The following is a 23,655-nucleotide window of genomic DNA, read 5'->3' as shown; positions in this document are numbered from 1 at the left end:
AGGTGGAGAAGGTCACTAACTTTAAATTGCTTTGTGTTGTCATATCACAGTGCTATCACAGAAAAGACATGATATTGACTCTACTTTTTTAGATGTTTATGTAGATCTGGCATGTCATCTAAAACTTTGACGAACTTCTATAGATGCACAGTATCCTGACTGGTTGCATCATAGTCTGGTAAGGAAGCACCAATGCCCAAGAATGGAAAAGTCTACAAAATGTGGTGGATATGGCCCAGACTATCTCAGCTAAAGCCTTTCTCATCATGGAGCTCATCTACAGGGAGTGTTGTCATAAGAAAGCAACATTCATCATCAAGGACCCCACGATCCAGGCTATGCTCTCTCCTTGCCACTACCATTGGGCAAGAAGTCCAACATCACCAGATTCTGGAACAGTTAGTACCCTACAACCATTAGGCTCTTAAGCCAGCCTGGATAGCTTCACTCACCGTAACTCTGAATGATCACACACTTTCAAGGACCTTGCAACTCATATTCTCAGTATTATTTGTTTACTTATTTCTTTCAATTTGCTCAACTTGTCTTCTTTTGCACATTGGTTGTTTGTCAATCTTTGTTTATCCATAGTTTTTCATAAATTTTATTGTATTTCTTTATTTTACTGTGAATGCCTGCTAGAAAATGAATCTCAGGGTTGTATATGGTGATGTATATGTACTTTGATAATAAGCTTACTTTGACTTTAATAATAAATGTGACTCTGATTGCTTATCTCCAGAATTCAGCTCCTTGGTTTAAAGCTGTGATTAGATCTAGAGCGGAATGTTCCTGGCAAAACCCAAACTGAGCATTGATGAGCAGGTTCTTGGTGAGTTAATACAGCTTCCATCATGTTGTTGATAATTCAGATTTATTTATCATATTTACATCGAAACATATAGTTGTTTGTGTTAACAACCAACACGACCTAAGGATACACTAGGGGCAGCCCACAAGTGTCGCCGGACATTCCAGCCCCAGCGTAGCATGCCCATGGTGACTGAGAGTGATCTGCTGGATTAGATTTGTCCTGCCTTTTGTGAACAGGACATACCTGGGCAATGTTTTCCACATTTTTGGCTCAATGCCAGCATTGGCTACAGCTACAATAGTTCTGGAGCACAATGTACTACAGCTGGAATAAATCTGTGTCACGGTGCTTTTTGCTGTACCAACTACTGTCAGCTGGTTCTTCATACTGTGGAATGAATTAAATTAGATGAAGATTAGCTATTGGTAGGCTAGTCTTAGAAATGTTAGCAGAATTCCTTCACTGATTTTTTTTGAGAGTGTGGTAATCTTATGGTTGCTGTTACCTATCTATCTTAGTTTTAATTCCAGATTTGTTTGATACCCCAGCTGTCATGGGGGGGGGGGATTCAAACTCATTTCTGCATTAGTAGTCCAGAAGTCTGGCTGCTTATCCAGCAGCCTTAACTACACCAGTACCAAAGGAGACCTAAAATAGTCTTTAAATCAAGATTCAACCAAAATAAAGCTTGTTTGCAGCACTTCCTTTGTTTTTATCTGAACTATTGCAGAGATCATGTCTTTACTAAAGAGAGATTTAATAATGTTCTTGAAAATAGCTCTAACTGATGCCTTTTCTAAAATAATCTTTAGGAAATGTGTCTCGGTCTCAGTATGACTCAGAGCAGTTTCAAACCAATGGAGTATAACTGTTATTGTAATTGAGGAAGCATAGCAACAAGCTCTCTCGGACAGCTATGTGACCCTGTTCAGATCTTTTAGTATTTCAGTTGAGGCATAAATAATAAGCACCCGATGCAAATGAATGAAATTATGCACCTGAAAATGAATCTCAGGGTAGTATATGGAGACATATGCATATTTGATAATAAATTTACTTTGAACTTTGAAAAGATGGCACCTGCCACAATGCAATTACTGCACTGCAGTGTCAGCAGAGTTGATGTCTTTTCTAAAACCACCTGCAAGGATTACCTCAATAATCCTGAGAAAAAGACAGGTATTTGCAATTGAAAATAAACACCATAATTCAGCTTGAACAGCAACTAAATGCTGAATTAAATTGTTGTTTCCTTAATACCTTTTAGTCTTAGAGGTGCCATATAGCAGAATATCACTTGGTAAAATCCTGCTGTATCAATCAAATAATGTATGATCTCGCTCAATGAACAGACTTACTATTAGTATTAGTTCAAAGCACTGTCCCCTCTAAACTATGCGGTGCAGGTCCTCATAATAATTGAACTGTTTCTGTGCACAGAGCTGGAATTGAACGCAATTAGAAAAAGTTTATGAAACGTGAAAAATTTTCTTTGTTGTACTGTATTTCATTAATAATTAAATTTAAAAGTATGTGAATTTTCAGTCTAAATATTCATCATAGTAGGCATATTACAAATAAAACACTTAAAATGTCATGCGGTTTTCAGGCCATGTAAAAATTTCCTGCTCAAAGTAATGGTTGGTCCACTCAGCTGTAAAAATATTAGAGGGAACTTTGGTATTAATTGATGCATTTGCCAATACATCCTATTTATTGTACTACATATACACTATTTCCTGTGGCTACATTTCATAATATCTCTGTAATAAGAGATATAAGACACAAGAACAGAATTAGGCCATTTGGCTCATAATGTCTGCTCCACAAGCTCATCTGTCCTATCATTTAATGCAGAGGCATCATCTCTCTGTCTCCCAAGTATTACTTTCTGGGCATTTCAGCGTTTATTTGGTACTTGTTAAACATCAAGCATCAAAATATAGCACCACCTATGTTCTATCAATGTCAGTTCAGATTCTGTTTGCTGTGTCGTATTTTCTTCTGATAATTAAAATATTTTTAGTTTACAAAGGAACTTGAAATGAAAAGACCTGAATTATGAGCTGTTGCGAAAGTCAACTAATTGAGCAAGCTGAAGCTAAATCAATCCAAAAATTAAATCCAACCGGCCAAGGATTCTTACGGCTCCAACAGATGCTAAGGGTAAAACAATTCAATTTTTTATGGATTCTATTTTGCAAAAAGTTTAAGCATGTACCTAAAATTATCGAGACACAAGACACGGCAGACGCTGGAATCTGATGCAAAAAGCAAACTGCTGGAGGAACTCAACAACTTAACCACATAACACATTATCCACTTCCCTCCACAGATGCTTCCTGACCAACTGAGTTCCTCAGCAGTTTGTGTTTTTTTTTAATCTAAAATTATCCTGGTGCTTACAAATATCTTTATTTTTACCATACTGCTATTATCTGCTTCGCAAGTGATATTTTTTTCTGATCCTATAGTTTTGGAAGGTGAAAACCTGGAAACCTAGCTACTCCAGTGATCCCAGTACAATTGTCAATTTGGAGAATACTGTTGTGGGTTTTTTTTTGCATAATCTTGCTTTCTTTCAAGTGCTTTAAAACACATCTTCAAAGTAAACTTTATGTCTTTACTAGACGTTAACCACTACTACCAAACACAACTTCATATTAGATAGAGCTGACCTCAGAAAGGAAAGGAAATGTGCATACTTTTTATGTACGAAGGGATGATGAAAGAAAGCAAAACAATAATTACTAATAGAAAATATATAGATTTTTCTCAGTGAAAGATTTTTCAGATATTGCTCTGTGGATGTAACAAAATCATTTATAATGAATAAGATTCAGATAGATAAATGGATGGCTATGGCAGAGGGAAGGGTTAGATTGATCTTAGAGTAGGTTAAAAGGTCAGCACAACATTGTGGGCCAAAGGGCCTGTACTGTGCTGTACTGTCCTATGTTCAATGATAATTTCCTTACTACTGTGTACTTTTAGGATGTGGAACTGAAATAAATCTATATAAAGTTGTAAACATTAGAAACAGGAGCAGAAATACAGTACACCATAATGGTCTCAGATCTCTGCTATTGAGCAGGATCATGGTTCATTTTTAGATTTAGTACTAAATCTTTACAGTCTCATTTTTAATCTTGGATCCAGGTTCCCCTATCAAACACCTGTGACCTGTGCTTTGAGGAGAGGTTGAGTGAGTTAGAGCTTTTCTCTTTGGAGCAAAGGAGGATGAAAGGTGACTAGTTAGAGGTGTACAAGATGGTAAGAGGCATAGATTGAGTGGTTAGTCAGAGACTTTCTTCCCGGGGCACAAATAGCTAATACTGTACAAGAGTCATAATTTTAAGGTGAATGGAGGAAAGTGTAGGAGGATGTCAGAGATAATTTTTTTTTACCCACAGAGTAGTGAGTGTGTGGAAGGCATCGCCAGGGGTGATGGTGGAGGCATTAGGGACATTTAAGAGACTCATAGATCAATACAAGGATGATAGAAAAGTGGAGGGCTATATCAGAATGAAGGGTTAGATACTGTAGAACTTAGAATACATTAAAACGTTGGCAGAACATCGTGGGCAGAAAGGCCTGTACTATGCTGTAGTGTTTGCTTATTTATTTTTATTCAGAGATACAGCAAGGTGCACCACCCAAAAACCCTGACAACCCCTGTTTTACCCCAACCTAATTACAGGACAATTTACAATGACCCATTAACCTTCTAACTGGTACGTCTTTAGAGCAGAGCACCCAGAGAAAACTCATGCATTCCATGGGGAGGATGTACAGACTCCTTACAGAGGACACCAGGATTGAACTGTACGCCGAGCTGAAATGGTATTGCAGTAACCACTACACTACCGTGTTCGATGTTCTACGTTTATTATTCTAAAGGGTCAAAAGTCCATCTTCAAAAACATAAGGTGACACTGCAACAAAGGAGGCTTAGCCCACTTTGACTCATCCAATCTCTTAGAAGAACATTTGAACTAACATCCAGCTCACTGAAAAAAATATACCTGAAGGCTAATGTTATAAAATGTGTTTCAGAGCATTAGTTTCTTCCTCATTGTGTTTCTACATTGTTGTTCAAGTGCAGACAGCAGATCTTTTGCCTCCACACAACAAGTTTTTCGGAATGAAATCTTGTGTTTGAGCACATTCCGGGGAGGCACTGAGGGAGTGGTGTGCTTTTGGAAGTGTCATCTTTCAGACAGGATGTTAAGCAGAAGCCTGCATGCAGCTGCCTTGATGCTACCTAGTAAAGCTTGAAGTCATTCCTAGTTTTTTTTGACCAACATTTTCCCAAAAATCAACACTAGAACAGATTATTTGATCATTAAATCTCTACTTTTCACAGGAGCTTGCATTCTGCAAATAGACTGTGTTATTTCCTTAATTACAGTAGTGACCACACTTCAGAGGACTTCGTTTGCTATACCGCAACTAGGGATGTTTCTAAAAGAGATGTGCAATATACTATACAAATGCAAATCTTTCTTCCATTCTTGTATAATCTTAATTATCTAAACACACTCTGAGAAGAAAACGGTAACAAAGACTGATATTTCATACTGAATTTCCACATCTTCTAAATGACACTACCAAACACATTTATAAAGAAGGGTAACTTGAGTATTGAATATGAGGTGGTTACTTGTGACCTCACTTTGTACTGTATATACTAAGCAAGAATAAGATTATGACTTTAAAGGGGAACAATGTCAAAAGTAGAATATAATCTGCTTTGGATGCAGATTTTTAACTCTCATAAAACAGCCTCCTCTTTAGGACTCTGTCTATACTTTTCACTGTCTCAGTAAAGCAGTAACACAATCAAAAATCCCACCCACCCCAGACATTCTCTCTTCTCCCCTCTCCCATCAGACAAAAGATACAAAAGCTGAAAACACGTACTACCAAGCCCAAGGACAGCTTTTATCCCACTGTTATCAGACACTTGAACAGACTTCTTGTATGATAAGATGGACTCTCGGTCTCACAATCTATTTTGTTATGATCACACACTTCATCATTTACCTGCACCACATTTTTGGTAGGTTTGCACTTTATTCTGCATAGTTTTTGTTGCACCTTATTCTAGCTCGTTGCACTGTGTAATGATCTGATCTGTATGAAGGGTTTGCAGGACAAGCTTTTCACTGTATCTCAGTACATGTGGCAACTATAAACCAATACCAAAATAGTGATTGATATATATATATATATACACATATACATACACACACACACACACACTCACTCACTCACTCACTCTGAGGTCATTTGACTACTATCAACTTCTTGTGTTTTCTGCCTAAAAAATTGGTAGGTAATTCTTAAGAGTTCGTGAAGGATTTGGAGGAAGATTTGTGGCATTAACAATAGCATCCATGGCCCATCAGGCCTGTGAATTTGTGAGCAGCCACCTTGCGACCAACAGATAGGTGACTGCTTAGGTATACAGATTGACTCCTATACCTGTTATTAAACCTGACTGTAATTTTCAACTACAAACAGATGGACTACACGTTTTGCCAGATTCAGTTAAAGGGATTGTTGAAAAGCCATTTAAAAAACAGCCAAAAAATTTGTAATTTTCCAGATCTACTAAGGTAGAAGATATCTAACAGCAGAAGTCTGCATCTCCATCCAGCCTATGAACTGAGGCCCTCTCTGCTCTTACCAAAGACCCCGTAGCAATACTCCAAAGAAATGCAGGGAGCTGTCCCGTGTCACCAACCAGTTCGGTGTCACACCTGCCATACAGAGTATATCTACAGCTTCAGCAAATGTGTAAGGTAGGCTGGTGAATATAGTCATCAGTCTTTTCCTACTCTCACCTCCAGCAAGTCTTCTAAGACCAAGTTTGACCCAGGTGGTAAATCAAAAACTGCAAATGCTGGAGATCTGATATAAAATCGAAATGCTGGATAACAAGTCAAGCAGAATCTGTGGCGATAGTTTTTCACTGATAACGGAATCAAGGCCAGAGTGTGTTGAAATGGAGGCTTAAACTGGGTAACTGGAAGCTTCGTTTCATGCTTGTGATCTGAACGTGGTCTGTGGTAGATTGGATTTCTGACTCTTCATGTTCTTCCAAGAATTCACCTTGCAATTCCAGAAGAAACAAGCCAGGACACTATGGTAACACAGACTGCTGGAGGAGAATAAATGGAAGAGAATAAACAGTTCATTCTTTGGGCCGAGACCCTTCATCAGGACTGGAAAGCAAAGGAGCAGAAGTCAGAATAAAAAGGTGGGGGATAGGAAGGAGTACAAGTCGGAAGTGTTACGGTGGGGGGGGGGTGTTGATGGAGGTGGACCCAAATGCAAGACAGAAGTACTAGGAACAGGACAAGGTTTATAGAGATAGCAAGGTGAGTAAGGAAGAAACAATACTGGACATTGACAAGACTAGGATTCAGGGCCTGGGCTAGGACTTGGACTAGAAACATGGGACCCAGACAGGGAACTAGGAACAAGGAGCCTGGACTAGGAACACAGAACTCTAGAACCAGAGCCTGGACAAGGACCCAGAACCTGGGTCTTGGTTGGAACTTGGAACCTGGGTCTTGACTCAGAACCAGAACCCAGGTCTAGGTTAGGACTCAGGACTAGGATCTTGGTAAGGACAGGGCAAGGTACCCCAGCACAGGACAAGGAATCTCCAGCACCAGAACTAGATAAGGACACAAAGCTCAGATTTGGACAGGGCTGGAACATTGCACCTTGGACAAGGACAAGGCTCCAGGGCTGGGACCCTTTCTAGGGCCCAGGATGACTGCTAAGGTAAACTGCCAAGGGACTCCTGGACTGGACAAGAACACAAAACCTTGCCTTGGACAGGACTGGAACACAGTACCTGGAACACAGGAACACAGAGCCAGGATCCCTCCTTGAAAACAGGACCTAGGGCCAGGGCTTTATAAGAGTCAGGACCCCTCCTTGGGAACAGGACCTAGGGCTAGGATTCTTTGACACAAACACTAAACAAAGGGACACAAAGAGTTAGTTCCAAACTCAACAATAGATAGTTCCTTCTCTTAGCATGGCAAGGCTCCAGTCTCACTCCAGCAGTTGAACTTGACAGGGCTGCAAACAAATGCTGGAGAGGGAAGAGAACAGTCCAACCCAGCCATCCTTGGTTTGAGAGGTATTTATGTGCCAGCCCAAAATGAGAATCAGGTGCCTCAATTAAGGCACCCAATGGAACAAGGGAAAACAGGAAAACCCGGAATAAGGAATCGACGGACCGGACTGTGAACCAGAATTCAGACTTCACGGACCAGACCATGACAGGAAGGTGATAGGTGAGACCATGTGAGGGAGAAGGTGGGTAGGTTGGTGGGTTGGAGAAGTGATAGAAAGTAAGAAGCTGGGAGTTTGTAAGGAAATAGTTAAATGTAATTCTTCCTTGGTACAGTCAATACAATATAGTATGTAAGTCTTTAAGACAAAATGATATTAGCTTGGATTAGGATCGTTTTGAGAAAGTACCAGGGAACCAGTTCACAGCAATGTTTTGAGAAAGTTAAGGGAGTACAGGTCTACAGCCATAATAGAGGATAATGGTGATAAATGTGTTTGGGGAGGTTGAGGTCATTGTGCAGATCTAGGTACCAAATGCATAGAAATTTCATGAGGAAGTACTAGTGTAAGGGGGTTTGAAGGGTATAGAAAGGGACAACTCCTTTGAGCAAGGGAGAAAAAGAGAAAGAGGAAGGGCTGCATGAAAGGTTGTTGGCACTCTGCAGACTTAACTCATTTAGTGGATGATAAGTATGTTTCTTTTCTGTACTGCTGCTTCATTACCCATTTGTTTTCCTTTCTGTATTGCATGTTTTAGGTAAGTCTAATTAAGTGATTTCTTGTGGTTAAATGCACCTTGATGAATCAGAAAAGAGCACGGAACAAATTTTAAAATAATTTTTGTTATGGGGTGATAGGCAGAAGAGGTAAAGGGCTGAAGAAGATGGAATCTGATAGAGGAGGGTGGAGCATGGGAGAAAGGGAGAGAGGTGGGTTATCAGAGAGAGGTGATGGACAGACAAGGGAAAGAAGGAAACCAGAATGGGGAATGTAAAAAGAGAGAAGACAGGGAAGGGAGAATTAACCGGAAGTTAGAGAAATCAATGTTCATGCCATCAGGTTGGAGGCTATGGTGCTGGTTATGACGTCTAGGCCATAAATCCAGTGGGTTACACTAATCTCTGAGACAAGATCTTGTGTGTTGAAGTCCACGATGTGACTTTATAAAACTTAAGCTGACAATCCCGTGTGGTACTGAAGAGGTGTTGTACTAAAGAGGGCTGTGCATTTGGAGTATCATCTTTCAGATAAGTCTTAAACCAAAGCCCCAATGTCTCTCCCAGTTGGATATGGTACAATTTCATAAATGAGAAGAGCTATCCTGATACATTGGCCTACATTTCTTTTTAGACAGTCTATCAGGATTATGGATGATTTGCTTCCATTCTAGTTCTGTGGTTCCTGGTATGGTTAATAAAACCAATGTGGGACATGCAGTCTTTTCCACAAGTGAGACAGGAAGTGTCTTACTGAAAGGTTGGATGTGTAGTTTGTGAGATGGTGTGCATCTTTTGTCACTAATACAGGGCTACTGTTCCCTTCTAATGCATGGACTTCCTAATTCCATTCTCAATGATCCTTCTCTACACTTGTCCCTCAAACAACACCTAAATCACCTTTAACAGGGATGTTGTCAGGACAATGGGAAGGGGTCAGACTAGGTCTTTATTCCTTTTACTATAGGTATCATGGTCCGGTCCGTGAAGTCCGCATTCCGGTTCACAGTCCAGTCCGTCGATCTGTATTCCAAGTTTTCCAGTTTTCCATTGTTCTGTTGGATGCTCTAATTGAGGCACATGATTCTTGTTTGGGCAGACACATAAATACATCCGGAGACCAGGGCTTGGCTGCTGGATTGTTCCTGTCAAAACCCCCTGTCTGCCTGAAGCCTTGCCCTGCAACCTTGCCTATCCTTGCTGTCAAGTTCTACTCCTGGAGCAAGACTGGAGCCTTGCTGTGTCTAGATAGAGATTGTCTTTTGTTGTCTGGAACTGTCTCTGTGTCCAAGCCTTTGCTAGGTAGGTCTGGCTGTTTGCTGCTACCTAGTGTTGGGAACTGTCTTGTTGTGTTCAGCATTCTGTGTATGAGTCCAGGCCCTATGTCCTGTTCCCAAGGAGGGGTCCTGGCTCTGTGTTCTGTGCCCCTGCCTCTCCCTTGACCAAGGCTCTGCCTTGTATTCTTGTCCTGCCCATATGCCTCATCCTGTCCTTGTGCCTCGCCCAGCCCAGGAGTACCTTGCCCACCCCAGTGCTGGAGATTCCTTGTCCTGTTGCCTTGCCATGTCTTGTCCTTGGCTGGATCTGGAGCCCGAGTCAAAACCCACGTTCTGGGTCGCTGTCCAGTCTCTGGCTCAGAGTCCTCATCCAGGTTCCAGGTTCCAAGTTCCTAGTTCCTTGTCCAGGTCCCATTTTCCTAGTCTAGTCCTAGCCCAGGCCCTGTATCCTAGTCTCGTCCAGGGCCTGTGTCTTGTCCAGCGTCATTTCTTCCCCACTTCCCTTGCTTTCTTGTTGCATCTAGTCCGGTTCCTAGTACTTCAGTGTCTGTGTCTTGCATTTGGGTCCACCATCAATGCCCACCTTATGACAATAGGAGAATGAGGAGCAATCTATTCAATGCCATAGAACCATGTAAAATTATGAGGCATGAATAAGCTTGGCTCATCATTGGGGCACAGGTCGCAGATGGCAGCTTGCCAGAGTCCTCTGTCCTGGGCCAATCTTTCAGCTTATCCCAGGTGTACCCTATCTTTTCCTTCCTCTCCCAGAGATGAGGTCTTTGGAGCTACTGTTGGTGTTTCTGTAGCACTGGGCTTTTACATGATGGGATTGCCAGCCACATGCCCAACTTTCCTCCTTTTGCAGCCGGGCTTAGGACTGTCCGTGGTAGAGTTAAGAAATAATAGGTTATCTGACCTGTCGATGCCCAACCCTCCTCCTTTCAAAGTCAGGCTTGGGACTGTCCGTGGTGGAGTTGGGCATGGAAAAGGTGGATGGTAACAGTCTCGGGCAGTATATAAGTAGGTAGCATAAGCTTAGAGTGAGTTGAGAAAAGTTTAAAAAGAACTTGACGGGCAACCTTTTTGTGCAGAGGGTGGAGAATATATGAATTGAGTTGCAGAGGAAGTGGTTGAGGCAGGTACAATAGTATCCTTTAAGAAGCACTTGGAGAGGTACATGAAAGGGTGGAGCTTGGAGGAATATTGGGAGGAAAGTGGGACCAATTGGGTGGACCCCATGGATGGCATGAACTGGTTTGGCCGAAGGGCCTGTATTTGTGCAGTATTACTCAATAACTCTAAAAGCAGGATCATCATCGTCATCAGGTGCCATGCCCAGATTGAGCTTTGACTGCCATGGCCCACACACTCCTGTTTTGGGTCAAGTAGGATACCTAGTCAGAATCACACCACTACTGTGCAGGGTGGCAACAAGGTGCTTTTGGGAAGTTCTATGAACTAAGCAGAAAATACTGCAACATTTAGCTTGTGTGGAGAAGGAGTCAACTTTTCAAGTCAAGTACACATTCCAGACTGCAGGAGTACATGCTGAGGGACACACTGGAGCCTAGTGCAGCCACTGCAAGGGCTCAGAGAGGAGGGACCGCAGTGTAGGGTTCTTTTTGTACCGCAGAGGGAGGGGCCGAGTTGGAATAAAAGAAAGCTCCTCATTTACTGTAGTAGTGTATCATCCCAGGGGGTCACAAGAGTGGCGTCAGTGTTATTAATGAGTAGGAATGTAAAGGAACAGTACCAAAAGCACTGACTTTGAATGTAAAGAATGAAAATGTTTATTCTTGGAAATATTTTTATGATGAATAAAGTTTATTTTTAAAAAAACCTTTTCGAGTCCATGATCTTTAGTCAGAACTGGGAAAAATGAGAGGATAATGGTTTCAAAGATTTTTTTTCTCTTTCTCAATCTATGTAGTTTATGTAAATTTATGTTTCAGTAATGTTCTATGTGCCACTGCAAACATTATTTTTTTGTGGCATTTATACCCTGGGTGGATATGCCTATGACAATAAAGTTGATCCTAATATATATTCAGGTCATTTTTCAAAGAGCCCTGCAAATGGTCCAGTAACTATGCATTCCAGAAGTTATCAACCAGCGGAAACTTTTGAAAGCAGAATCTAATATATGTGACCACAAATCTCTTTAAATATTTGCTATTCTATGGTGACGAGGAATCTAAAAGTTGGTACTTGTTGCGATAACTGGGTTCATTTGCCAAGATCCCATTAACTCGCTGCTGGCCATTAGACCGAATCCGCAGATGGAATTTTGATTTTGTGAAGGGAGGGAGGGAAAGAAAAGTGAATTTGGAACAACAGAATCTGCTTGGGTAATTTTCCAGACATCTGGTCTTAATTTAGAAGGGATCTGCCTCTCTGTCTGCGTGGAAAGGAGGCGAAAGCGAATCAGCAAATCTGACCTAAAAAAGTTTATTCTTTCTGCTTGTCTCGTTCACCTAAAGCGAACCACTTCAGAAAGACGGCCAGAAAGACTGTTTGGAAAGCTTGCCACCGAGGTATTCGATCGTAGTCCTACAGTGACTTGGTAAGAGAATCCGTTTATAAATCCGCGGAGGGTTTTCGTGTGGTTCCAACCGGACCAATAGTCTTTCCCTCGCCGGAGAGACATTGAAACCTTCGCTTGTGAAGCCGAGCTTTCTCGTTCGAACTAGGCACGACATTTACTCCTATAAATCCTTGGGAGGGAACAGAACCTACATCGGCCGAGCTAGACAGTAGATTAGCATTGTCGGGTCAATAGAAATGGCCATCTACTCCCAAGCAGAAGTACAAGCAGCCAAAATAATTTACCCAATACCAGACAGCAGGGATGCGCGCTTCTTTCACGGTTAGAAACTCGATGTGTGCACAGTGAGACAAAAGTTAACGCACATGAAACAAGAGGCTGCAGATGTATTTTGTGTGAGTTGAGCCATGAGTTGTCCCCGCCGTAAACCACTCCAAACCCTGCCGTGTTTTCAAAGGTGATCATCTCGTCCCTGTGACGAGGTGGGACTTCAAGATGCTTTCCTCTGGTTGCTCACGCTGTGTTTGGGGCCTGATTCACAGGGGCGATACTCAGTCGCTAGCCTGATCTGTGAAGCCTTCTCTGTGGTTTTCTGTGTCCCTAGATACCGAGGTCTTGAGGTCAATTCGTCGTCACACTTATTGCGAAGTCCGAAGCATAAATAGAATAGGGAGTTTCGTCCTTCCTAGTCTATACTTCTGAAGGGGCGATAAATCTTGTTTATACCCGGTGCGATATCGAGTATAATGGGAAGTCTAAACAATTTTGTTTTAGAAAAGGTACTTTGATGTCATAACAGAAGATGTTGATGGTGGGGGGAGGCAGGGAGAACGGTGGTGGGAAGAGGTGATCGGAGAATTCGGAGAATACCGGATGAAGTTATTGGAGTCTGAGTGGAACTGGGTGGTTGATGGTGTATGTAGACTCAGCCAACCAAAGGACCAGTTTCTCAGCTTTTTCTCTTTGTGACTCAGGTTGCACCTGATGAATAAATTGCAGGTCTCACGGCAACGCAGTGGCTAGCGCAAGGCTTTACAGTGCCATGGACTCAGGTTCGATTCCCGCCGCTGTCTGTAGGGAGTTTGTACATTCTCCCTGTGACCGCGTGGGTCTCCTCCTGGTGCTTCGGTTTCCTCCCACATTCCAAAGGTGCAGGGGTTCGTAAGGATTTGTAAATTGTGGGCATTTTGCGTTGGTTCTGGAAGCCCAGTGACGTTTGCAGCTGGTGCAGCACATCCTCGGACGTTGGTTACTGATGAAAACCATGAATTTCACTGTATATTTCGATGTACATGTGACAAATAAAGCCGACCTTCAGGATAGTTAAGCGTGGAAGGGGTCCACCTGGCATTCACTTGCATTCCCTCTAACCCTCCAATGGGAATAGTTTCTATCAGACTCTACCCCTGCCTATCACTCCTCCTCATCTTGGATCCATCTTTCATTTACCAACTCGTGCCTCAACCCTTCATCTCTTTATACTGGCTCTCCCTTCTTTCAGTCCAGATAAAGCCTCTCAATCCAAAACACTGGCAGTTCATTTCTCACTACAGATACTGTCTGACCCACTGAGTTCTTCCAGAGACCTGGCCTCCATTGTGGCAATGAATTCCACAGATTCACCACCCTCTGACTAAAGAAATTCCTCCTCGTCTCTGTTCTAAATGGACATTCCTTTATTCTGAGGCTGTGCCCTCTGGTCTGAGACTCCCCCACTATGTGGACTCCCTCTCCACATCCACTCTGTCTAGAATGATCTCTATCATAGCTAAGGACTCACTTTCAAGGACCTTTCATCTCATATTCTCGATATTTATTGCTTATTTATTTATTATTTTTTCTTTTGTTTTTTTTTGCACATTGGTTAGTCATCCACCCTGTTGGGTGTGGTTGGTCTTTGATTCTATTATGGTTCTTGGACTTACTGAGTGTGCCCACAAGAAATCGAATCTCTTGGTTGTATATGGTGACATACATATATGTACTTTTGATAATAAATTTACTTTGAACTTTGAATAACTTCCTCTGTTCTATGGAGAGCAAACCCAACTCTAATTCAAGTTTATTGTTGTCACAATGGGGGACTTTGGGAATGGACCCAAATGCAAGTCACAGACACTGAAGTACAAGGAACAGGACTTGACTAGAGTAGGGACATGACAGGATACAGACAAGGAGCAGGGACAAGAATGCAGATTAGGACTTGGACCCCGAGCCAGAGACTGGACAAGGGTCCAAAACCTGGGTCTTGCCTCAGGCTTGGGTGCTAGAACCAGGCAAGGACGTGACATGACTGTGGGACTGGAGGCTGGGGTCTTGGTCTTGAGGCTTGAGCTTGGAGACAGGCTGGGGTCCTGGTCTTGAGGCTTGAACTTGGAGGCAGGCCTGGGGTCTTGGTCTTGAGGCTTGAGCTTGGAAGCAGGCTTGGGGTCTTGGTCTTGAGGCTTGGGGCTTGGAGGCAGGCTTGGAGGCTAGGGTCTTGGTCTTGAGGCCTGCAGGCTGGGGTCTTGGTCTTGAAATGCAGAAGCTTGGGTATGGACTCTGAGCCAGAGACTGGGGAAGGACCCAGAACCTGGGACTTGACTCAGGCTCGGACTCCAGAACTAGGTGAGGACAAGACGAGGCTACAGGACTGGACATGGCTTGGGTGAGGAACTCCTGGGCAGGGCGAGACACAAGGACAGGTGAAAGCACATGGACAGGACTCAGATAGGACTGGGTTGGGCACAGACTGGACGAGGGCCTTCAGGAGCACAGAGCCTTGGACTAGAAGAGACAGGAGCACGGAACACAGAGCCAGGACCCCTCGGGAACAGGATGTAGGGCCGGGACTCACACACATAACACAGAGCCGGGACCCCTCCTTGGGAACAGGACGTGGGGCCGGGATTCATACACAGAACACTGAACATGAAGAGACGGATCCCAACACAAGGTGGCGGCAAACGGCCGGACCCACCTAGTGAAGGCACGGACACAGAGACAGATTCCAACACTAGGTAGCAGCAATCGGCCAGACCTACCTAGCAAAGGTGTGGACACAGAGAGACAATTCCACACAATGAAAGACAGTTCCTTATCTTGACCTAACCAGGCTCTAGTCTTGCTCCGGCGGTAAGACTTCAGTGATACAGGTGGGGTATCCAGGCTAGGTGAGCAGGCAGAGTCAGGCGAGGTATCCAGGCAGAAAGTCAGGTAAGGGGGGTAAAGACAAGGAGGGGAACAGAACAGTCCAGCAGGGAATCTCTAATTTGCAGAGGTATTTATGTCTCAGCCCCAAAACGAGAAACATATGCTCACAACAGAAACTGGGGAAAACCAGAAACCCCGGAACGAGGAACCATGGACCAGACCGTGAACCGGAACACGGACTTCACGGACCGGACCATGACAATTGTTGCCATGAACATACATACGCAGGGTAAAAATGCCATGAAAATCAGCTTTTTGCAACAGCAGCACAGCATATTACAAGATGAGGACAAACACGTTAACAAACTTAAATTAACATAAATTATGCATAACTTACACATGTATCCACACAGCTAAAGTCCTTCTCGAATTATTGTATGAAATCTCTTTTAGAAAAGCTTTGACACCTTTCCTAAAAAAATGGAACCAACATTGGGAAACAGTAATCCTGTTGTGGCTGGAGGTGGTGTGCCACAAATTCCTTGTTCTTCCTTTTCTGGCAGGTCAGATTAATCAACACTTGCTACCCAGTCTTGGTCCTCTTACATGAGCTGATTCTGAATTCCCTGCAGTGGGACGCCAAGGCAAAACACATCTCAAGTTGCACACTGAAGATGAATTGCTGCTGATTCAGCAAGTACTCGGATGAGATAATAAACCAAGGCCCAGTCTCCTCCGTCAAAGTGGATGTTAAAAATTCCATGGCACAGTAAGAATGGAGCTGTAATCCACAGTGTGCAGAAGATAATATTTGTCCTTCATTCAATATCAGATTTATCTATCTATCATTGAGGGCGGGGAGAGCGGTTAGTGTAATGCTTTACAGTGCCAGTGATAGGGGTTAAATTCCCACTGCTGTCTGTAGTGAGTTTCCCTGTGACTGCATGGGGTTCCTCTCGGTGCTCCAGTTTCCTCCCATGTTTCAAAGACATGCTGGTTAGTAAGGGTTAGTAAGTTGTGGGTGCGCTACGTTGGTGCCAGAAGCAAGGCGACACTTGCAGGTAGCTCAGAACAGGACTGTGTTGGATAATGATGCAAAGAGCGCATTTCACTCTGTTTTAATGTGCATGTGACAAATAAAGCTACCTTTATCTATCCAGCTATTTCTTACACAGATATTTGTGAAAATTTTCTGTGCAATCGTTGCCAGTTGTGTTTCCTACATCAGCACAAAGGCTGCACTCCAGACAGTACGTAACTGGATGTGAAGTGCTTTGGACTGTCCTGAAAGGAATGCATAAAGTATGATTTCAGTGCATCTCATTATTTCTTTATCTTTAGCTCTTCTGAACTTCTGTAGAGAAGTTTTTCTGGTCATGGAGAATATAAGGCTAGTGATCAAATCAGAGAAAATTGAATTAAAGCTCAAAGTAAATTTATTATCAGTGTATTTGTCACTATGTACTACCCTCAGATTAATTCTCTTGCAGGCATTCACAGAAGTACAAATAAATGCAATATAATCAGTGAAAACTATACACAAAGAGTTTCAATATGCAAAAGAAGAGAATCTGTGCAAATGTAAAAAGAAAACAAATAATAATAATCATAATAGACCGTAAGACCATATGAAGTAAGTAAATAAATAATACTGAGAACCTGAGTTGTAGAGTCCTCGATGGTGATTCCATAGATTGTGGAGTCAGTTCAGAGTTGAGGTGAGTGAAGTTATCCATGCCGGCTCAGAAGCCTGATGGCTGAGGGGTAATAGGTGTTCCTGAGCCTGGTGGTGTGGGACCCAAGACTTCTGTACCTCCATCCCAACGGCAGCAGCGAGAAGAGTGTATGGCCTGGCTTGATGATGGATGCTCCTTTCTTGTGGCAGTGCTCCTTGTAAATGTGCTCAATGGTTGAGAGGGTTTTTCCTGTGATGGACTGAGCTGTATCTAGCATGTTTTCTAGACTTTTCCATTCTTGAGCATTGGTATTTCCCATACCAGACCCCTATGCAACCAGTCAGGATACTTTCCACTGTGCATCTATAGAAGTTTGTCAAAGTTTTAGATGACATGCCAAATTATCTCTCATTTAGAGACATAGAACACTACAGAACAGAAACAAGCCCTTCAGCCCATCTAGTCCATGCTGAACCATTAATCAGTCTAGTCCCATTGACCTGTATCCAGAACATAGCCCTCAATACCTCTCCTATCCATGTACCTATCCAAATTTCTCTTAAAAATTGAAATTGACTCTGCATCCACCACTTGCACCAGCTGCTTGTTCCTATAGTCATAGTCATACTTTATTGATCCCGGGAGAAATTGGTTTTCGTTACAGTTGCACCATAAATAATACATAGTAATAGAACCATAAATAGTTAAATAGTAATATGTAAATTTTTCCAGTAAATTATGAAATAAATCCAGGACCAGCCTATCGGCTCAGGGTGTCTGACCCTCCAAGGGAGGAGTTGTAAAGTTTGATGGCCACAGGCAGGAATGACTTCCTATGACGCTCTGTGCTGCATCTCGGAGGAATGAGTCTCTGGCTGAATGTACTCCTGTGCCCACCCAGTACATTATGTAGTGGATGGGAGACATTGACCAAGATGGCATGCAACTTAGACAGCATCCTCTTTTCAGACACCACCGTGAGAGAGTCCAGTTCCATCCCCACAACATCACTGGCCTTACGAATGAGTTTGTTGATTCTGTTGGTGTCTGCTACCTTCAGCCTGCTGCCCCAGCACACAACAGCAAACATGATAGCACTGGCCACCACAGACTCGTAGAACATCCTCAGCATCGTCTGGCAGATGTTACAGGACCGCAGTCTCCTCAGGAAATAGAGATGGCTCTGACCCTTCTTGCAGACAGCCTCAGTGTTCTTAGACCAGTCCAGTTTATTGTCAATTCGTATCCCCAGGTATTTGTAATCCTCCACCATGTCTACACTGACCCCCTGGATGGAAACAGGGGTCACCGGTACCTTAGCTCTCCTCAGGTCTACCACCAGCTCCTTAGTCTTTTTCACATTAAGCTGCAGATAATTCTGCTCACACCATGTGATAAAGTTTCCCACCGTAGACCTGTACTCAACCTCATCTCCCTTGCTGATGCATCCAACTATGGCAGAGTCATCTGAAAACTTCTGAAGATGACAAGACTCTGTGCAGCAGTTGAAGTCCGAGGTGTAAATGGCAAAGAGAAAGGGAGACTAGACAGTCCCCTGTGGAGCCCCAGTGCTGCTGATCACTCTGTCGGACACACAGTGTTGCAAGCACACGTACTGTGGTCTGCCAGTCAGGTAATCAAGAATACTTGATACCAGGGAAGCATCCACCTGCATCGCTGTCAGCTTCTCCCCCAGCAGAGCAGGGCGGATGGTGTTGGACGCACTGGAGAAGTCAAAAAACATGACCCTCACAGTGCTCGCTGGCTTGTCCAGGTGGGCGTAGACACGGTTCAGCAGGTAGACGATGGCATCCTCAACTCCTAGTCAGGGCTGGTAGGTGAACTGGAGGGGATCTAAGTGTGGCCTGACCATAGGCCGGAGCAGCTCCAGAACAAGTCTTTCCAGGGTCTTCATGATGTGGGAGGTCAATGCCACCGGTCTATAGTCATTGAGGCCGCTGTGGCGTGGCGTCTTCGGCACAGGGACGAGGCAGGACGTCTTCCACAGTACAGGAACCCTCCGGAGCCTCAGGCTCATGTTGAAATCATGGCGAAGTACTCCACATAGCTGAGGGGCACAGGCTTTGAGCACCCTGGTACTGACACCATCCGGTCCTGCAGCCTTGCTTGGGTTGAGATTGGGTTGGGTTCCACACTCTCACCACCCTTTAAGTAAAGAAGTTTCCGTCATGCTGCTCTTAAACATTTCACCTTTCACCCTTAACCCATGACCTCTAGTTGTAGTCTCAAACAACCTCAGTGAAGAAAGCCCGCATGCATTTACCCTATCTATAATGCTCATAATTTTGTACATCTCTATAAAATCTCATCCCAATCTTCTACATTCTGGGGAATAAAGTTCTAATCAATTCAATCTTTCCTTATAACTCAGGTCCTCAACTCCTGGAAACAGCCTTGAAAATTTTCTCTGCACTCTTTCAATCTTATTACATCCTTCATGCAGGTAGATGACCAAAACTGCACATAATACTCCAAATTAGGCCTTACCGAGGTCTTATACAATTTCAACATAACATTTCTTCTCCTGTACTCAATACTTTGATTTATGAAGACCAATGTGCCCAAAGCTTTCTTTACAACCCTATCTAACTGTGATGCGACTTTCAAGGAATAATGGATCTGTATTTCCAGATCCCTGTTTTTTTACCTCACTTCTCAGTGCCCTGCTGCCCACCATTTAAGACCTGCCCTGGTTGGTCCTCCCAAAGTGCAACAGCTCACACTTAAGTTCCACCTTGCATTTTTCAGCCCATTTTTTCAGCTGGTCCTGATCCCATTGCAAGCTTTGATAGTTTTCCTCGCTGTCCACTACACCCTCAGTCTTGGTATCATCTGCAAATTTGCTGATCCAGGTCGTTGAAATAAGTGACAAACAACAATGGACCCAGAACCAATCCCTGTGGCACACCACTAGTCACAGGCCTCCAGTCAGCCAGACAACCATCTATTACCACTCTCTGGCTTCTCCCATGAAGCCTAATCCAATTTACTACCTCGTTTTAAATGCCAAGTGACTGAACCTTCTTAACCGCATTCCCATGCAGGACCTTGTCAAATGCCTTGCTCAAATCCACGTTGACGATATCAACTGCCTTGTCTTCAGCAACTTTTCTGATAACTTCCTTGCAAAACTCTGTAAGATTGGTTAGTCATGACTTACCATGCACAAAGCTATGTTGACTATTCCTCATCAGTCCACGTCTATCCAAAAACTTGTATATTCGGTCCCTTCAAAACCAGAATCAGGTTTCATATCACTGGCAAAGGCCATTAAATTTGTTGATCTGATGGGAGAGGGGAAGAAGCTATTCCTGAATTGTTAAGTGGGTTTCTGTCTCCTCCCTGATGGTAGTAATGAGAAGGGTGATGGGTGATGGGGTGGGGGTGGGGGGAGTGGGATCCCTAATGATGGATGTCACGTTTTTGAGGCATCGCTCCTTGAAGTTGTCCCGGATGCTGGGGAAGACAGTGCCCGTGATGGAACGGACTGATTTTACAATTGCTGCAGCTTATTTTGATCCTGTGCAGTGATCACTGCCCTCCACCACCACCCCATACCATATGGTGATGCAACTAGTTAGAATGCTCTCCATGGTACATCTGTAGAAATTTGCGATTGTCTTTGGAGACACACAAATCTCCTCAAACTCCTAAGGAAGTGTAGCAACTGTTTTGCTTTCTTTGTAACTGCATCGATATATTGGCCCAGGATAGATCCTCAGAGATGTTGACACCCAGGAACTTGAAATTGCCCACTCTTTCCACTTCGGATCCTTTGATGAGGACTGGTGTGAGTTCCCTTGGCTTCCCCTTCCTGAAGTCCACAATCGATTATTTGGTCTTACTGACATTGAGTGCAATGTTGTCACTGTGACACCACTCAACTAGCTGATCTATGTCACTCCTGTACACCATCTTGTCACGATTTGGAATTCTACCAACAATAGTTGTATCATCACCAAATTTTTGGATGGCATTTGAGCTGTGTCTAGCCACACAGTCATGGGTGTAGAGACAGTAGAGCAGCGGGCTAAGCATTCATCCTCGAGGTACAGCAGTGTTGATTATCAGTGAATTGGAGATGTTATTTCTGATCTGCACAGACTGTGTCCTCCTGGTGAGGAAGTCAAGGATCCAGTTGCAGAGAGAGATACGGAGGCCCAGGTATTTGAACAGGACTGTAGGAGTGATTGTGTTAACTAATGAGCTGTAGTCAATAAACAGCAGCCTGATGTAAGCATCAGTATTGTCTAGATGATGCAAGGCCATGTGAAGAGCCAATGAGTCACAACCACTGTAGACCTATTATGGCAATAGGCAAATTGCAGCGGGTCCAGGTCCTTGCTTAGGCAGGAGTTGATTCTAGTCATAACCAATCTTTCAAAGCACTTCATCACCATCGATGTGAGTGCTACTACATGATGGTTATTAAGGCAGCTCACCCTGTTCTGTTTGGGCACTGGTATGATACCTTAGAATACCCTGCAATAATTTTCCCACTGCTGATGTCAGGCTCACCAGTCTATAATTTCCTAGTTTATTCTTAGAGCCTTTCTTAAACAATGGACCAACATTAACTGTCCTCCAATCCTCCGGCACCTCTACCTGTGATTAAGGATGTTTTAAATATCTCTGTTAGGGCTCTGCTATTTCTTCAGTAGCCTCTTACAGGGTCCGAGTGAGAACCTTGTCAGGCCCTTGGAGATATATCCATACTAATTGCCTCAAGATAGCAAACAGCTCATTCTCTGTAATCTGTACAGGGTCTATGACTTCACTGCTACTTTGCCTCACTTCTGTAGACTCTATGTCCATCTCCTGAGTAACTACAGATGCAAAAATCCATTTAAGATCTCCCCCATCTCTTTCAGCTCCACGCATAGATTAACATTCTGATCTTCCAGAGGACCAATTTTGTCTCTTGATATCCTTTTGCTCTTAACATATCTGTAGAAGCCATTGGGATTCTCCTTCACCTTGTCTGCTAGAGCTACTGTATTGCTTTTAGCCCTCTTGATTTCCTTCTTAAGTGTTCTCTTGCATTCCTTATACTCTTCAAGTACCTCATTTGTTCCTACCTGCCTATACCTGCTACGCACATCTTTTTTTCAACCAGGACCTCAATATCTCTTGAAAACCAATGTTCCCTAAACTTGTTATCCTTGTGTTCTCAAAATTTCACTCTTGAAGGCCTCCTATTTACCAAGTACACCTTTGCCAGAAGACAGCCTGTCCCAATCCACACTTGCCAGATTCTTGATGATATTATCAAAATTGGCCTTTCTCCAACAGAATCTCAACTTGAGGACCAGGCCTATCCTTTTCCATAATTACCTTGAAACTAATGGCATTATGGTTACCAGGTACAAAGTATTCTCCTACACAAAGTTCTGTCACCTGCCCTGTCTCATTCCCTAATAGTAGATCTAGTATCACACTCTCTCTAGTTCTGACTTCTATGTACTGATTAAAGAAAGCTTTCCTGAACACATTTGACAAACTCTTTCCCATTCTGCCCTTTTATAGTATGGGAGTCCCAGTCAATGTGTGGAAAATTTAAATCTTGAGGAGTATAAGGAATGCAAGAGAACACTTAAGAAGGAAATCAAGAGGGCTAAAAGCAATACAGTAGCTCTAGCAGACAAGGTGAAGGAGGATTCCAATAGCTTCTACAGTTATGTTAAGAGCAAAAGGATAGCATGGGACAAAATTGGTCTTCTGGAAGATCACAGTGGTAATCTATGCATGGAGTTGAAAGAGATGTGGGGGGGGGCAATCTTAAATTGATTTCTTGCAACAGTCTGTGATCTCTCTACAAATTTGCTCCTATGAATCCCACAGACTATTGGGTGGTCTATAATATAATCCCCTTACTGTGGTCATACCTTTCTTATTCCTCATTTCTGCCCATAAAGCCTCACTAAACAAGCTCTCCAGTCTGACCTGACTGAGCACAGCCACGCTATTTTCCTCAACTAGTAATGCCACCCCTCCCCCTTTAATCCCTCCCACTCTATCACCTATAAAGCAATGGAACCTCAGGACTTTGAGCTGCCAGCTCTGCCCCTCCTGCAACCAAGTCTCACAAATGTCTACAAAGCATAATTCCAGATGTTGATCCATGCCCTGAGCTCATCTGCCTTTCCTACAATACTCCTTGCATTAGTCCCACCATGCTCAACTTTTTGATTCCTGACTTTATATGTAGGCTTAATAATATCTTTCTCCAAATCCACTCCACTATCTGTTCCAGTGCTCTGGTTCCCATCCCCCTGCAACTTTAGTTTATATCCCACCCATGCAATACTAGCAAAACCTTCCCATTTGGATATTCGTCCCACTCAAATTCAGGTGCAAGCTGTCCCTTCTGTAT

At 43.3% G+C, this 23,655-nt stretch overlaps 1 protein-coding gene across 3 annotated transcripts in view; it reads left to right on the top strand.

The window, feature by feature from the left end:
- The window catches only part of glt8d2 (glycosyltransferase 8 domain containing 2), a 69,293-nt gene that overhangs the window by 11,302 nt on the left and 34,336 nt on the right, over positions 1–23,655 (top strand). Inside the window, exons 1-3 of one of the 3 annotated variants that reach the window (XM_063059721.1) lie at positions 788–832; positions 2,841–2,980; positions 12,389–12,471. Coding sequence is in view for 1 of the 3 variants with exons in the window: in XM_063059719.1 (XP_062915789.1) it covers positions 787–832 (46 nt within the window). In the remaining 2 variants the exon portion in view is untranslated. Of the gene's footprint in view, positions 1–742; positions 833–2,840; positions 2,981–12,248; positions 12,472–23,655 lie in introns of those variants that run through there. The other 2 variants (XM_063059719.1, XM_063059720.1) reach the window with 2 other exon arrangements.

This window comes from Mobula hypostoma, chromosome 9 (genome assembly GCF_963921235.1).
Source record: "Mobula hypostoma chromosome 9, sMobHyp1.1, whole genome shotgun sequence".
Classification (NCBI taxonomy): Eukaryota; Metazoa; Chordata; class Chondrichthyes; order Myliobatiformes; family Myliobatidae; genus Mobula; species Mobula hypostoma.
Note: the sequence above shows the minus strand (reverse complement) of the source record. Positions and strands in the feature narration are given on the sequence as shown.